General features: G+C 35.6%; 1 protein-coding gene across 2 annotated transcripts in view; it reads right to left on the bottom strand.

The window, feature by feature from the left end:
* Positions 1-736: 736 nt before the first annotated feature.
* The window catches only part of GABRG1 (gamma-aminobutyric acid type A receptor subunit gamma1), an 81,739-nt gene continuing 63,934 nt past the window's right edge, over positions 737-18,541 (bottom strand). Inside the window, exons 8-9 of one of the 2 annotated variants that reach the window (XM_053578110.1) lie at positions 16,634-16,845; positions 737-6,792 (exon numbers count right to left, since the gene is read on the bottom strand). In XM_053578110.1, coding sequence (XP_053434085.1) covers positions 6,523-6,792; positions 16,634-16,845 — 482 coding nt within the window. In that variant the 3' untranslated portion in view covers positions 737-6,522. Of the gene's footprint in view, positions 6,793-15,900; positions 15,983-16,633; positions 16,846-18,541 lie in introns of those variants that run through there. The other variant, XM_053578111.1, reaches the window with a different exon arrangement.

The following is an 18,541-nucleotide window of genomic DNA, read 5'->3' as shown; positions in this document are numbered from 1 at the left end:
ATATTTGCCCTCCGTTTTCCTGTCTGTTATACAGAATTTTTTGCTTTGAAGATGTAATAATCAGTATGTAAAACATTGAAAGTTCCAGATAGCACGTACTTAAGAAACTGTAATTCTCTATCTCCTTTTTCAACATTTCATGAAAACAGCATATCTGATATTTTTGGCTTGAAAAAAGAATCACATATATATATATATATATATTTTTTTTTTTTTAATACCTTACTGTGGTGACAGGGCAGGAAGAAATAGGTGGATAAAGCAGGATTTGCGTCTTTCCTGATTTCTGGCTTTGAATTTTCCTTCAGTAACTGTTTCTTCAAGTGGAAACTCTCTTTCATAACATGAGATATTTGGAATGGTCTGAGTTTTACCCTAAACAGTAGACATTGCTCTCACTGATATACTGGGGAAGGGCATCTGGCAGTTCAGATTAGGGTAAGATCACAAACTGGTAGAATAAGCCAGAAATTCAAGCTTTGGCAGCAAATATAATGCATCGCCATTACACTTAAATTTCATAAATTCATTTTCAAAACTGTTGATCAAGGGGAAATTCTTAACTTTCTTAATTGAAAGAATGGGAAATAATATATTTCAGAAATTAACCTCAATGCTAAAGACATGATCATATACTCCACAACGGTAAAGGGACATATCTGTAGGAAAGCTAAAAAAAAAGACACATTTTTCAGAGAATGTAACTCTTTACTTCATGACAAGTGACGGGGTTTATTTTGTACGTAGGTCATGAAAGTACAGAATGCTTTGAAAGACTGAGAAGCTTTAGCTTTAGAAGCCGCAAAGGCTTCTCCACGTGGTGAGGCTGAGAGAGAACAGACGCCGTTACACTCACATGCCAGAGAAATTTATTATACGGAGTAAGCGCACAGACTTAATGGGTGCAAATCACAGTAATTACAGGGCATTGTCAAGACCCCAAGTATTTCCATCCGGGTAAATCATGTCTTAGAAGTCCATTGGTTAGCGCTTTTGCTTCCCTGCCTTTCAGTTATCACAGTCTTTGCTAGTTACAGATTCAAAGGAGCCAGGTACATTTCATTATCCCATGATAAGAATACTATTTATTATGAGACAAATAGTCCAAAAATTGTTTGAGGATCAGAAATCAATTTTCCAGATTTGTTTGATCCCATAGTGGAGTATTTTTATTCACAGTTAGAAACCCAGCTGATGAAGAGTTGGCTAGGAACAGGCAGCTGTGGATGGAAGCAGTCCGCTGTTTCTAGTCACGCTTCTCGTCTCTTTCTGATTTTCATTTTCAGTTAGAAAGCAAAAAGGCTCTGCTTGAAGAGAAAGCCCTTTTAATAAGGAACAGATCTTTTGAAAATAATAATAATCTGGATTACCTTATGCTTTACACTTCAGAGATTATTTTTCTTTATCTCTTATGTAGGAAAAAAACAATAAACAAATAGAAAAGAAATAAGCATTGGATGAAAATACAACAGCAAAGAAGCTTGTCATACATTGAGAAATAGTGTTTTCGTGTCTGTTCACACACAAACATGTGTTATTCCTTTTGCTTGACCCACCGTGTGTCTCAGTTACATTGCTTCATAATTGAAGCTAATGTCTGCCAGTTTACTTTTCTTATTCAGGGCTATCTTTCCCCCTCTCTATAAAGACTTCTGTAATTAGAGTGTGTATCTGCACTCCCTCTCACCTCCTATGTTATAGTAGCTTCCTAGCTGGCTTTTCTTGCTTCAAACATCACACAGCACTAAGACAAAACTTCTACGGTTTTATTAGTGGCTCTTTTGCAATCCAGTATTTCTGTAAATGCTTAATGAATTTATATTATCACTTAGCATCCCACACTTTTTATTCCTGCCTCTTGGTCTTATCTTTCTAACTTTGATTGTCTCTCTAAGAATCTTCCCCTCCAACGAAGGTGGAATTTTACTTTTTGCCCTAACTTCTGTTTATTAAAGTGTTAACACTGTTTATCCAACTGGAAATTGTGATCTCTGTTTATTTCACCTGTTGAATCCTAAAGCTGTCATCCTTAAAAACATATCCTCCATGAAAACTTTCCAGAGTTTCTTTTAAATTTTATAATTACTCCTGTTGTCTCACTAAAGTATACATTCTTTAAGAGTTAATCTAGACATTCCCTATTATATCTAGAACAGTCCATTTTACATAGAAATTGCTGCATAAATATCTGAATTAGGTTACCTTGTGTCCGAAATGCACACACAGAAAGGCAGAACCTACCCTACAGCACGAATGTGGCCCATGGTGTTTGGAAACTGCATTTGGCATATCTTTGATGGAAATTTGGTAATGGCTTTAATAACTGAACAGAGGTCACCCTTGGCCTCTTTAGCAATAAAAAGTAACAAAGAACGACCAACAGAAATATAATAGCAAGTGTGTGTGGCCGCATACGGTATGATCATGACAAGCAACGAATTTGATGATGTAAAGAAAAAATAGCTTGGTTAGAAATTATCTTCAAAATGTTTGTAGTAAGACAAAAGCTAAATCATTAAGTATCTGTTGTGTCACTTCATCCCAGGTGTTCAGACCAATGAAATAATTTTGGGTACGGTGTCTTGTCACAAGAAATTTTACAAGGTTAAAAATACACACTGGCATAGAACTTTGATTATTCTATCTGTGTATTTATTCATTTATTATGTTTATTCAATTTCTGGTTATTGATTTAAATTTTACCCTAACAAATCTTATCTGAAACTTGTCTTTTGTGCAAAGAATAGGATGCATTTTGTTACAACATCTTGACCTGGAAAACAGTTTATATTTACCAGTATGAGCTGTGTGATTGTCTGCTGAACCACTGGCAACAAGGAAGCCCTCAATGTTATTCTTATTCTTAAGAAAAATATATAGTTTATTTTATGATGCTATATTAATGCCAGAATACAGGAGCACAAATGGGAGGAAAAAAACCCTTACAATTGCCTGTATATTTACACACATTTACTATGCTTTGATTTGAAGTTGATAACATTTTAAGGTCTTTAATGAAATCTGTCTTTAACTTAAAATATATCCAACCAATTGTCTAATTCTCACTTACATCAAACTTTACATTTAGCTACATCTACCAAAGAATTTTTTCCTTTCCCTACTGAATTCTCAGGTAATTTATGCACTTTTTTCTTGGAAACTATTTTGCATGATAGCAATTAATTTCAAGTGAGCGCTAATTTTGACAATGCAATTTGAGGATAAACCAAATATAACCATAAATCTATGAGAATAAAAATATGTCCATCACACTTCCCCTAGAACTTCTAGATCCTGGTCACATACTCAGAGAATGAGTCTACAGGTGAATTACCATTTTTCCAACTGATCTCAAATCCATCTGCTCTAGTCATCCCTACATCCTTTAGATCCACATTTTTTTGGTCTGTTATGTAAAAACATTTAAAGCATCCAGGAAATTCAAGTCCCAGTGAATCTCATAAATTAAGGTATAATTCACCTGAGGAAAGAGAAAGATTCTAAAACCATCCTCAAGATGGTAAAACTAGTATTTGGAAGAGTAGAGGGAAAGGCATTGCACTACATCCTACTTGAAATAAGCTTGATTTGATTTTTTAAAAAAGGAATCTAAGTGCATTTTTACCTTTTCATTTTGTGTTTTAAAAACTGTTAAGATTTTCACACCTCTCTGTTCTGCATATTTAAATAAAACTGTTCAAAATACCACTTGCTTTGAAAACCAAGTGCTTGTTTTAATGGTATATACAAGGAATGTCGATAGAAAAACATCTTTCATGTTTGTGTCAAGTTTGTTTCCACCTGTAAATATTGACAGCATTTAAAGCCAAGTTAATGAAACACGAATGATAAAATCAAGGCTATTTATATCAAGCATTTTTAAGTCGTTTTTTGTTTTTTAAGTCATGCTCAGTTACACTTGAAAGAATCCCCAAATCAAAACTGCCCCATGAAAACGAGCAGGATACAGCTCAAAACAGGAAAAGCGCCATTCCACATTTTAGTGGTCTTTTCTTCTTGAGTGCTTTACCTTTTATTTTTCTCTAAATGAATGGTTACCATAAGAATATCGATCATGACTCAATATTATAAAACTGAATGTACTACGAATCGCCTGAATGTGAATATGTACATGGCCAATGTTTACTTTGGCTCTGCATTCAATTAAAAGCAGTGTCGGTGGATGTTGGGCATTATTATTCAGTCCATGTTTATTTTTTCAAAGACTTATAGACAAAGTGAAAAATTTAGCTGGGAACACATAGTAAACTGTATTTAAATTAAAATGAAAAGCCCCATATAGTCAGAAATCAGAAGTATAATCATGCTGGAGCCTCACAGGTATCCACTAATCTTAGGGGAAAATTGTCCCATTAAAACTAGAATATCCAGTGCCCAGGTGAGAGCTTCCTTCTCAAACCTGAAGACAGACTGTGGTCATAAAATTCTTCATCCTGACAGTTGCTCGTGGCAATGGAAACAGTTTTTAAAGGTTGTTGCCAAGCTGACTGTGGTGATTATCCAAAAAATTAGGTTGTGACTATTGAGTTCCTATAAACAATTGACACGTCAAACCACTTTCAGGATTTGAATGACTAAAGGCTACAGTTAACGCTCCTCTTAACAAGAGGGACATTTTAAAAACCATTAGCTGACAGGCTTTGTCTACACTGAGACTTCACAAGGAATTTTATCTATTCCTGCCTCTAAGAATTTAGAGAGCTCCCATTCTCATGTTCGCTAAAGATGCCTCTAAAAAAACAAAAAAGCCACCTTTAACATGATTTTTGAGGCTGCTCCGATTTTCTAGAAAAAATAATATTATAACAATTTATATTATACTTGTAAAACTCACAGGGCTGAGCACAGTGGCTCCTGGCTGTCATCTCAGCTACTCAGGAGTCTGAAATGGGAGGGTCCCTTGAGGCCAGGAGTTCAAGGTTACAGTGAGCTATAATTGCACCACTGCATTCCCGGCTCAGTGACAGCGTGAGGCTCCATCTCTTAAAATGAAAACAAAAAAGAAAATTTGCCTGGTTTTGTTTAAACCCAGGAGTTTGAGGCTGCATTGAGCTCTGATTGTGCCATTGTGATCTAGCCCAGGTGACAGAGTGAAACCTCATTTTTAAAAATATGATTAAGCGCCTGTAGTCCCAGCTACTTGGGAGACTGAGGCAAGAGAATCGCTTAAGCCCAAGAGTTGGAGGTTGCTGTGAGCTATGATGCCACAGCACTCTATCAAGGGCGACAAAGGGAAAAAAAAAATATATATATATATGATTAAGTAGGGCAGCGCCCGTGGTTCAAGAGTAGGGTGCCGGCCCCATATACCGGGGGTGGTGGGGTCAAGCCCGGTCCTGGTATAAACTGCAAAAAAAAAAAAAAAAAGATTAAATAGAAAAAGGACATAAACTGACTAGGTCTTGAACTTTGAAGTTGGAAAAGGTAATACCTGACACCTTTAGGATTAAAACTGTTCCTCAAAAATTACTGGTATAAAATTGATAATAATACAGACTGAAGATAATATTCTAAATATGACCTGCAGCTCAACTTTTCAGGTTGAAAAGTTAATGGTTAATTCTTTAACCATATTAGTAAGTATAACCAGTGTTCTTCAATGCCTTAATGTTTTGTTAACTTAAGAGCTGTCACAATCTTATAGAAAGAAAAAAAGTCATAATTTATCTCTGCATTTAATTTGTTTGGTATATTTGACATTTCAATGTTAACCTCTTCATACTTTGTAAATGCTCTAGGGCAGAGAATAAAATGGTTAAATTTAACAGTTTTCCTGATTTCACCCAACTTTAAAAAAAAAATGACTTTGGTGGTTTCCATCAAGTTTGCAAATCACCAAAGTATATGTAACTGGAGTTCTATTTAATATTGTGTCAGAAAATGTACTGGGTTCAAGACAGTTAAAATCAGCCTTTGCATAAGTCTTTTATAATTGATAATTTAAACATAAATCAATTTCTTCTTGGGAGTAAAACTTGGAAATAAATCCAAGAATATCATGGCTTTATGATTTTAAATAACTATATTCCTAACAGGACATACAAATAAAAAGCAAGAAGAAAATTAAATTGACAACCTTTTGTAAGTGAAAAAAAATTACTACATAAATATTAGATAGTAGTCTCACATTACGAGTAATATAGATTATATTTAAATACAATATGTATTAAAATTATCCCATCTTTAAAATATGGATTTAAAAAACTGATGTTAAAAAACATGGATTATGGAAAATACAAACTCAAAATATAATAGGATGTAAGTTAAAGAAAATTAAAGTAAAAATATATAATCATATTTTAATATGCTTCATTTTGCACTAATCGCTTTCATGTAAATTGTTACTGTATTTACCTATGAAGGTCTGAAAATAACTGCAATACAATTCAAATTCTAACCATTGGTTTCTTTGCATTTTAAATTTAAACTTCATGTTACTGAAGTAGAAAAGATTATATTGGATTTAGTGACACTTAATGATTTTTGTCTATGAATTGGAAATTATAGGTAAAGATAGCCAACCCAGTAAACCAGATTGAACAGGGCAAAAGCTGTTGGAAAGAATATTCTAGAATAAGAGTCAATTTTGGCAATGCGTATGTGTATCCTTCCTTCCCTCCATGATCCTGTTCTGCAATCTTCAAAGCAGCAGAAGAAGCTGGCACAATCTTTGCCCTCCAAGCACTGATACCCATAATCCTCTTCTCCTTGCGGCACAGAAATGCTGTTCATCGGAATCAGGGTGGATCCAGGATGGACAGCAGGGGATGTCTGAATAAAAACATAAATGAGGTTTTGAGACAAAAGTCGTGTACAGAAAGATCATTTTGCCTCCTCAAGACAAATTTTAGGAGGCTCATATGCAATAACAATAATTTCAGTTTCTAAAAATCAAGTATTTATAATTCTAACCTGACTATCAATTATAATTTACTTTGTACTATGCATACAAAAACTATGCAGACAAAAAATACGCTCCCAAAGAAAACATATTTTATACCTTTAGAAAGTTGATCCACCAAAACGTCATCAACCAGGAATCTAATTCTAACATGAGAATGAATCGTCTATTCCCAATATTTTATAATAAAACACTTGCAATACTATAAATATGTTATTTATTTTGATAAAAATCAGAGACAAAAAAGAAAACATTTTGATAACGTAAAGGTTTGAGAAGCTACAACTGGACCGTTTAAGGGGTTTGTTGTAGTGGATAAGCACAGGGGTCCTATTTGGGAGAGAGGATGTGAAGGACTTAAAAAACCTCAGGTTTGGGAACAACAAGTGTTCAGAATTCTGCTCATTTTGTCAAAGAAGCTATCCTTATATCTCAAATTATATTAGCATCTAATTTTGTGACAGCTATGATGACTATATATCATAACTCATGTAAACTGTTCAGAGCACCATCTTGCCCCAATAATAATAGCTTCTACTATTATCAGGATTATTTGGAATACATGTCAGATTAACGTATTAACTTTTTTCATACCAGGTTCTGAGTAATACTTACATAACAGTAAGAATTTTTTTAGAGTACTATGTATCAGGCGAAACCAGAATACTATGGAACATTAAGGTGAACACTGCAAAGCCAGATGACCTTGGGCTGAATTCCTAGCTTTGCCTGGAAGGTAGAGTAAGAATAAGCTTGAACAGGAAATGTGACTGTTCTTTGCCTCTGTGTCTTATGCTGTTCAAGAATTGAAATAACAGGCCAGGTGCAGTGGTTCATGCCTGTAATCCTAGCACTCTGGGAGGCTGAGGAGGGAGGGTCCTTGAGCTTAGGAGTTCTAGACCAGCCTGAGTAAGAGCTGATACCATTAAAGTTACTGAATATTAGTAATATTATCAAATATTATTGGTGATTTTATTACTGTTATAAAATACAGATTAATATTACTAATTTCCCATTTAAAATGTTGCACAGGATAATGCCAAACCAAGCACTGGTTTTCTCCACCTCTTCTGTTAAAAAATCCGTTTAAGTGGGACCTCACCTACTGTGCATTGTGCAAGGGTACATGTCAAATACATTCAGAGTATAAATGTCTAAACACAACATTTAAATAAGTGAGGTGAATGATATGTTAACCGGTTTGATGTAAACATTCCAAATTGTATATAAAATCAGCACAGTGTGCCCCATAACTGCATTAATGTACACAGTTATGATCTAATAAAAAAAATTCATTTAAGTATCATTTGAGAGGTTCAAAAATTATTGATTCCACATTGGTGTTAAAAACAGACAGGAGGTAGGCCTTGGTAATGGGACATTACCAATCAGCATGTTAGAATTTGTGTTAAATTTCTAAAGTACAAAGAGCAGATGGAGACAGGTTGATGGATAGAGTAGATCAAAGAAGACTTATCTCAGAAATGAAAACCTGAGTATGGAAACTGTTCTTATCAAAGCTCCAGAGACACTCAAAGCTAGGAAGACTGGGAGCAAGAAATAGGATGGAAAAGATGATTTAACTAAACCATGCTTTAGTTAAACTATCTCTAGATTAGCTTCACTTCTTTGTACTACAGTTTATCTACTATGTGTACAGAGAAGAAAAGATGCTGATGGGGTGGGATTTGCTTATAAATAGCTCTCTCTGACTTCTATTAAATAATAATAACCTCCCACCACTCAGAGAAGATGATGGCAACTGATACTGGTATAGGAATGTCCTGGCATTGCATCATTACCAGCCCATAGTTTATCATTTAGAGGGCATCTCATGTCAGATGTCACGCCCTCCCCACAAACACACCCATGAAAGTGAATGTGGGCAGTTGTGAACTTGACAGTGACCTGCCAACCTTGCAGGACTTACTGAGGAGCACTCATCAAGAACTTAGGAGGTGAGTGAACAATAACAAAGAAGAAAGTGAAGATGAAAAACTCTAATAATTCAGAAAAGAGAACATTAAACCTTCTCATTGGTACACTCAGAAATACTTAAAGATAATGAATGCATTTAAGAAAAATTATATCTAAAATAGCAAAAGTTGGAAAATAAGACCTCTTGGAAATTCAAAAGGTTATTGTAAATTATTAAAAAGCAAAAGCTTTTAAAATAAATTCTTAAATTTCTCATCATATAAAGAAAAAATTATTTTCATGCAAAATATGATAAAAAGAAAATCTGGTTAACTTAGGAAGTCTGAACTCCAACTAACAATAATTTTAGAGAAGAAAATAAAACTCAAATGGAACAAAGAAAATTCTCAGATAAAAGATAAATTAGGAATATTAAGTAATGAAGAAATGAAAGACTCTGGAAAACAGAAAATGAGCTGATCCTTAAGAATTTTTTTATACCATGGGAAACGTGATGATAAAGCATTTCAGGTAAGAAAATAAAAAAGCTTACCTGCAAAAAAATGATACTTATACTGAAATTAGAATTAATAACAATAATGAATTCAGAAGTAAAGACTTATGTCTACCATTTAAAGTTTTAAAAATAACCAGTGTAATTAATACTAATGGTAAGGTAAAATATTGAGGGAACAAATCAGAAGGAAACAATAGAAGACCTAATTTTTCTATGTCTAATAGCAAGAGTTAGACACGCCTTGAAATTTGGTGATTCCACGAATTATAAGTACAATGAAAATCCTCACTGGAAGAAAGTAAAAACAGAAATGCTTAATATATGGTGAATTCTAAGATATTGCCCAATGGTGCTGGGTAGAGAATTTTATTCATCATTTACGCCAGTATGGATTTTCTACTTGTTTATTTTAACTCTATACCTATATTACTATTAAAATTGGTTTCCTTCAAAAGAAAGTTTTACTAAATGATCAATTTGGTTCCTTTCAGCTGCCAGGGTCAGAACCGGTATTAAATGGTTTATCTGCTGAAAACATCCCTCCTCCATTCGCTGACTCTTTACAATTATTTAAGTGACCTTCTTACTGTGTTCACATTTCACCAATGTCATACAATCCCTTCTGGGAGCTTTGCCAGATATCATTATAAGAAAGGACCTTTATAATTTGTGAAACTGTGGATTGATACAGCTTTTCATTAGTCTACTACTATGCAAGGCAGACGAATGTTTATTCAATAGATTCGCACCCAGTGAAAAGATCATTGCTTTGTAGAAGGGACTGTGGGTGGGGTTGTGGGCAAAGGGCCTCCTACACCTTATCTTCATCTTAATGCCTCGGTTCCAGTTTTCAGGAATATATTACTTCTTGAAATATTGCAAAAGTTTCAGAATTTATCTCTGTATCTTTTGCCATTCGAGTATACACTCTATGATTTTAAAATTATCTTTCAAAAACATAGCAATATACCATTTGGCTTAAAAATTTGCATGACTTGCTGGTGCTACCAAAACAAAAATCTGAATTTTTTTTTTTTTTATTGTTGGGGATTCATTGAAGGTACAATAAGCCAGGTTACGCTGATTGCATTTGTTAGGTAAAGTCCCTCTTGCAATCATGTCTTGCCCCTAGAAAGTGTGGCACACACCAAGGCCCCACCCCCCTCCCTTCTTCCCTCTCTCTGCTTTTCTTTCCCCCCCAACCTTAATTGTCATTAATTGTCCTCATATCAAAATTGAGTACATAGGATTCATGCTTCTCCATTCTTATGATGCTTTACTAAGAATAATGTCTTCCACGTCCATCCAGGTTAATACGAAGGATGTAAAGTTTCCATCTGAGCTTGACACCAGCGGCTCTGCATGTCCTAATCATAAACCACTTTTCTATCCTCCACATGGGTTATTTTCTTTCCTAATGATCCTATTTCCTAGACCAGCACCGTCAAATAGAACTTTGTATGATGATAGAAATATTCTATATCTGTGCTTCCAATATGGCAGCCATTAGCCACATGGGGCTATTGGGCATTTGAAACGAGACTAGGGCTACTCAGAGACACAACTTTACATTTTGTTTAATTTTAATTAATTTTAACCAACCTAGTCATCCATAGCTAGTGGCTGCTATATTGGACAACACAACTAAGGACATACATCAGTCTACTTTTTATTCTTGTACAGACGCTTCAACTCAGCTGATATGACTTCCTCTGTTTTAAATGTTCTTCCTGATTTGTTGTCTTTTTTTTTTTTTTTTTTTTTTTTGTAGAGACAGAGTCTCACTGTACTGCCCTCTGGTAGAGTGCCGTGGCGTCACACGGCTCACAGCAACCTCTAACTCTTGGGCTTACGCAATTCTCTTGCCTCAGCCTCCCGAGCAGCTGGGACTACAGGCGCCCGCCACAACGCCCGGCTATTTTTTGTTGCAGTTTGGCCGGGGCTGGGTTTGAACCCGCCACCCTCGGCATATGGGGCCGGCGCCCTACTCACTGAGCCACAGGTGCCACCCCTGATTTGTTGTCTTAAAAACTGCAACTTATTCTTCAAAGAATTACTACAATAAAGCCATACATTCTCTGAAATTTTCTCTATCAAACACCCTTGGAAGAATTCATTTATATGCTTCATGAATGAATCATGTACACTTGAAAGGAAGCCTCCCCCCTCCACTGTGACCCACATTTGCCTAAGTTTCTTTTCAACAGTATGTGTCTATGACATCAGTGTTTCCCAGACCATTATTATCTGGTGTCTCAAGAAGTTTCAGGTACCAGGCATAGGTCAGAGGCCTCAGATGCCAGGAAAAGGCCTCAAAGGTTTGTTGTACCTGTTAACTTATATAAGACTAGGTCTTTTGTGTTTTCTTAAAATACGAAGAAATACTATCTTATTTCTGAAAAAGTATGAGAACCCACTCATCTAATCGTGAATTCCCTCACAGACTTTGCTCCCTTTTGATCTTTATCTTGAATGGTTCTTTATATGGTACTTTATTACCTACATGTTTGCACTTGTTATGTATGTTTTCACAAGTAGATTTAAAGATTCCTGAAAGACAAGAATATAGCCCATCACCTTTTAATTTCCAAAGTGCCTTGTCCATAGTTGGTGAAATAAATTTCTATCATTTTATAATTTCATCAAATCTAAAGCTCAAAAATAAATAAGTTCTATCCTCAAGTGGCACTACCATACCCTCAATATAAGTATAACATAATTTTCTGGCATTTTTTATGGACTATGGGCTGAATAGTCAAGTTCACTTTCCTTAGCAAGGGCTGGTTTCTACTGTTGCTTTTCACTGACATTTACTTGCTCATAAAGGGCCTTGATTACATTGTTGAGCTCAGTCAGCCTAACTTCCAGGTTTTCTTGAAAATAAATACGTACACCAGGGGATATTATGCAGCCTTAAAAAATGGAAGAAAAAGTATCCAAAGTACTGAGCTCTACTATGAAACCAATATATGATCATCCACACTTTCATATGAAAGCTATAACCCAACTACAGCTCCAGATGAAGGGGAAAAAGGAGGGAGAGGGAAGCGGGGGAGGGGGTAGGGTGGGTGGAGGGAGGGTAATTGGTGGGACCACACCTATGGTGCATTTTACAAGGGTACATGTCAAATCTATTAAGTATAGAGTATAAATGTCTTAACACAATAATTTAGAAAATGCAGTGAAAGTTTGTTGTAAGTATTTCAAATTGTATATAAAACCAGCACATTGTACCCCACAAATGCATTAATGTACACAGATATTATTTAATAATAAAAACTGGAGTACAGAATTAAAAAAGAAGAAAATAAATGTTGGCACAAATACATTTGAATCATATATTAATGAGCAGTAATAAAAAAAAAAAAAACTACGTAGATAAGAATATGGGCCAGACAGAAAGTTAGACATGCACGATACAGAAGAAAGAAGTATAGAACTAAAGAAAGAAGGATGACAGCAGAAAGGAAGGGAAAGAGTGAGGCAGGGAAAGAATACTATGTGTAAGAAATACGTACAGAGGAAAGATGGAAAGAAGCCCGTACTTCATGTGCTAAGTGAAAGCATCTTTAGCATTTTGTGCTTTCTTAGAAGTCAATGAAGCTCAAAATCTATGCTGCTCATCCTTTCCTCAAACAAGTACATCAGGGCATTCTGAGAGTCTCGGATCAGCAGTCAAAGTTTTGCTGAATAACAGACATGTGACGGGGTCTGACCATTGCCACAGATAATTTAGGAAAGAAAGGTAAAATGACAAATTCTAAACCACTCAGAATTTTAATCCCATTAAAGAAAATGGGGGGATAGTAGAGAAAGAGAAGGGGGTGAGAAATTCACATGCAAATTGTAATGACAAGATTCTACGAAATGTGTGGGCCTGGGCTGTACATGTGATTGTCCTAGCTTGGAGCAGAAGAAAAGTAAGAATTGATCAAAAAGCCCTTAAGTAGAGAATTCAGCAGGCAGAGCTGTCTCTTCCTCACAAAAGTACATTTCAATTTACCCGATTAACTAGACCATATGGCTGAACACTGAACCATGCAGGGAGTCAAATTTGATTACTGATCCTGATTTTTCACTCAAAATATCATTTAGTACCAAAAGAGCTTCTAAAGCGCATAATTAAATGGAAAAAAAAAAAAAGAAAGGACTGTAGATCTATAACTTGGATAGCTGTAAAGAAAATACATTTGGCAGCTAGGCAGTCAATTATAATATGTCAATTTTAACTGTAGCCATTTGTCATTCAGCGCTTCAAGACTATCATTTCATTTTTATCCCTTATTTCTCCATGTTAGCATTTAATATCTTAACTTGTTATTACATTTTAAAGACCTAGAATATAATTTTTTTTAAGAGAAGGAAGAAAAATGTAAGAAAGGAATATAAAAAAGTCTATTAAAGAAAATGGGGAGAAAATTTTAAAAACGCGTTTTCTCATCCACTATAGAAGTGGTGGATATATTTAAAGGAAAATAACTTGAAAGATCAAAAACAAGTTAAAAGTAGAGAAAAATAACAGTTAATCTGTATTTGGACCTACAGTTAAACACTCACGAGATCCTCTTTACCTTTTACCTTTTTTTTTTTTTTCCAGGGCTTTTTCCTAAACTTAGGTTTTGAATTTAGATACTTGTGATGACTCTTTATTTATTTATTTGCAGTTTTTTTTGGCTGGGGCTGGGTTTGAATCCACCACCTCCGGCATATGGGGCCAGCGCTCTACTCCTTTGAGCCACAGGCACCGCCCTGTGATGACTCTTTAAATGAAAGATTATATCACATTTTTAAAAAAGAACTATTATTCAAGGTACACTAGCTATTTTGGAGATACCTTACGAAGTACTTTGTGTACATAATTTCACTTAATGATCAAAGTAACCTGATAGAGAAGATGTTAGGACTTCCACCATATAGATGAGAAATTGAGTCCCTCATTAGCCACAGATCTAGGAAGTAGCACAGGCATACTCTACTTTTTTCACTTAATATTGAAGGTGACCTTTTTGAGGTTGTATAATAACTTTCCTTAAATATAAATTTAATTGTTATCCAATGTCTTGTGTTCCTGTATCACAATGTATGAAATCATTCAACTATAAATGGACATTTTGGGTTACTCCAGATTTCCTGTGGTATGGGTAATGTTTAATTTCTTTTATTTGTGACTGTGAATAATAAGACTTATATCTTTGAGAAAAACTAGTTTGGGATTTATATTTTTTAGGGACATAGTTCCAAAAATGAAAATAGAATTGGGGGCGGCACCTGTGGCTCAGTCCGTAAGTCGTCAGCCCCATATACCGAGGGTAGCAGGTTCAAACCCGGCCCCGACCAAACTGCAACCAAAAAAAAAATCGCCGGGCGTTGTGGCGGGCGCCCGTAGTCCCAGCTACTCGGGAGGCTGAGGCAAGAGAACCACTTAAGCCCAGGAGTTGGAGGTTGCTGTGAGCTGTGTGAGGCCATGGCACTCTACCGAGGGCCATAAAGTGAGACTCTGTCTCTACAAAAAAAAAAGAAAATAGAATTGTTTATAACAAAGATAATTTAAACATTATTCTAGACCAATACCTAGAACATAGACGTTCTTAATAAATATTTGATGAATAAATAACTAAATAACATCATAATTTTAAAATTCTCACTCCAATAACTTAGTTCCCCTGAGTAAGTGTGCCATGGAAACTGTGGTTGAGTTTGCATGACCTGATGTGAAATCGGTTAGCTATAGTCTCAGAGTGGCTCATGTCCTTCAGAGACTCACGTAAGTGAGATTTTACAAATTGCCTGGCATTTGTGTTAGTTATTTTCATCCTAAACATTGCCAACAAAACTCTTCAGATGTAAAAATTTCAAAGCAGTAATTAAACATGGCTCTTTATGAGTAAATAATGAAATGGAAAAATCTAGAGAGGATGCTTGGCTTTGCTAATGGAAAATAAGAGAAAACTGTTATTTGTCTTTACTCAAAATTTTAGCAATGGATATTACAATTGACATCATTGCTCCCTGATTCCCTAATATATCTCGTGAAGGCACTGACATTGTGTCAAGTTAAAAGAGTCACAGATTAATTCCACAGTATAAGTTACAAACTTATGCTGCCAGAAATGTGTTCTGCTTTCTTGGAATATAGTGGAAATCTAAAGGCAAAATCTAAAAGTCAAAAAGAATTTGACTTTTGGATTATCACACAAAGAATAAAATATCATTTAAAAGTATAGTAAAGTTTTATAAATTAACAAATGAAAAAACGAGGGGAGAAAAATTAAAAGCATCAAATACTAGAGCTTCCAAAGCTGTTAATATGAGAAAATGACAAACCTCATCATATATATACAACGGTGGGCTCACACCTGGCTATTCCATGCACACGGGTTTTATATGATTTTTATTTGAGCATATTCTTTGGGAACATTTACTGGAATCAGTAATGAGGTGTCTTTTTGTTAATTTTAGAAAAATAAATATCTACTTTTATTTCATTTATTTATGTATGTAATATAAAGGAAGAGTTATAAGCTTGAGCTCTGGAATCAAAAGAGTGACCCCGGTCTGCATCTTGAATCCTTCACTCACAAGGCTGTCCTTGTGCAAATCTCTGAACTTGTACTTGTGGGATTGGTCTGAAAATAAAGGAAATCAAATACCATGTGAGAAAATGTCTGGGACATGCAGTTAGTACTAGACTTTACCTTCACATATGTTACAGTTCTTATATAAAAGGTAATTATTTTCAAATATCCCATTCTTAAGCATGTTAAAGACAATGGAATCAGTTTTAATATATAAACTTGGTATGATTTAAGGCAGACATACAATTGGGAAGGGAGTAAATAAAAGATCATAAATACACAAAAAGCAAAAAATCTTTGTAACTTTCAAACACAGCTGAATTAAAGAATGATGTTTAACACCAAAAATCTGTTCATTGCTTTGGCCACTCGATAGAAATCAAAATCCTAACATAAAAACATAATTAAAAAGAAATCTTAAATGGTGTTTTTGGGAGAAAGGATGAACAATCATAGAAGAATTCACAGCATAACAAACCACTCTTTACACAGGCTATTTGATAGGGAATATTAGGGAAATAGAAATACACTTTCTTGGTGGGCAATGTTAAGTACTCAGCTTCACCTTAATTTTGTTTAGCTTTGTTGTGATGCCTACAGCATCTTTATTTCTCTAAAAAAAAAAAAAAAAACAACATGAATATTCAAAACAGTAGTTCTCAGTAAGTTGAGGTTTATGAAATAAAAGATGTTTTAACATACCGAGGCCTTATTTTTCAGCTTTCTGTCTCTAGCAATCTTCTCTTTTTTGTTGCTGGTAAAATAATGCAAGGTTCCATACTCCATCAAGGCTGCAAATACAAAAATGAAACAAACAGAAACAAAGAGATCCATGGCGGTCACGTAAGACACCTTGGGTAGAGACTTCCTGGCAATTGTGCTCAACGTTGTCATGGTCAGAACTGTAGTGATCCCTGTGGGGAGAGGAGAAGAGACAATGAAAAATGACAGGACACTTTTATTTTTCCATCTGATGGGCAATACTGTGTGCAGAAATAAACAATGGAAACAAAAGGGTATGATTACTAGTGATTTACAGAAAGAATCGCTGTAACCATAGCTACATTACACCGATGTGCTCTTTGTATCTGTGTGAATTTTAATCATTTCAATTACTGCGGGCTGCAGTTGACTCCCAGTACCTGTCTTTCCCTTCCTCCGTCAGAATATAATATCCAGTTTTTAGCTGGTATGTGGTTGCCCAGGAAAACAACTTCGTCACCTTCTCTGTATCTGTGGGTTGCCACAGGCTAAAATGTAGCCAAAAGGAGTTAGGTCAAGAATGAACAAAAGGGCTTGGTACCTGTAGCTTAGCTGCTAGGGCACCAGCCACATACACTGGAGCAGGTGGGTTCGAATCCAGCCCAGGCCTGCCAAACAATGATGACAGCTACAACCAAAAAATAGCCAGGTGTTGTGGTGGACGCCCGTAGTCCCAGCTACTTGGGAGGCTGAGGCAAGAGAATCGCTTCAGTCCAGGAGTTTGAGATTGGTGTGAGCTGTGATGCCACGGCACTCAAACCAAGGCGGCATCTTGAGACTGTGTCTCCAAAAAAAAAAAAAAAGAATGTCCAGAAGATGGTATTTAAAGGTCCTTTCCACCCCCTCATTGCTTCCTGTTGGACTACAGTGGCCAGAGCACCAGCCACCTTCTTAGACCATTAGGTGATCTTAGGAATTAGCATTACCCACAACACAGCAGAAAGCAGAAGGCACCTGAGTCCCCAGTACTGAGGTGTGTCATTTCACCTTGAAATACCTAACCCCGGACATTCATATGACAAATAAATGCTCCTCTCCCTAACTGAAGCAGCAGTGATTTGAGTTTCCTACCATCCATACACAGGTAAAATTAATCAAAACTAATCCAGTGTTTCCTTATATGTTAACTTGAATTATAACTATTTTTTAATCTCAATTTTTAAATAAAGAATATAGGCATACTTGCACTAAGGGAATCTTTAAAAACACACCTAAATCTTTATTTATGTAACTATTTTTTAATCTCAAATTTTAAATAAAGAGTACAGGCATACTTGTACTGAGGGAATCTTTAAATCTCTTTATTATTAACAATTCAGCATGTGTATAGGACTGGAATGCCCCCAAGGGCCCCATTCTCTGTGTGTGTGTTTGGAGGCCTTTGTCTCTTTTTATTCACTGGACTTCTTGTGGCTCTCACCACTGTTCATTTTTGCTCTGCTTACTCTCAGAGGAACATGCCGTCTTCTTACTTAAACAGCCATAATCCTGATTCCTTATCTTACCAGTAAGGACTCCAGGAGTGGAAATGTTTATTCTCTTAAAGGTATAAAATAGAAGGCCAAATACTTCTGAATTTGGCTGATAATTATAGAGCGGCAAGATCTATGACCAAAAAAAGAAAGTAGAAAGAGCTGGTAGCAAGTCTCTTCCGTATGGTGAAGGCAACAGCTCCCTCCTTTCCTCATGACTTCATGGAAACGTGTCCCAGCAATTTCTCTCACATGCCCCAGTTTTTCACTTTCATCATCTTTTACGAATGAAAAATAATAATCAAAGATGACACAAATGCGACAGACTTGGAGTCATGGATGTAAATGTAAGCTCCATTTCTGACTCTGTCAGCGC

The sequence above is a fragment of the Nycticebus coucang genome, chromosome 23, assembly GCF_027406575.1.
Source record: "Nycticebus coucang isolate mNycCou1 chromosome 23, mNycCou1.pri, whole genome shotgun sequence".
NCBI lineage: Eukaryota > Metazoa > Chordata > Mammalia > Primates > Lorisidae > Nycticebus > Nycticebus coucang.
This window is presented reverse-complemented; position numbering and strand designations above follow the sequence as displayed.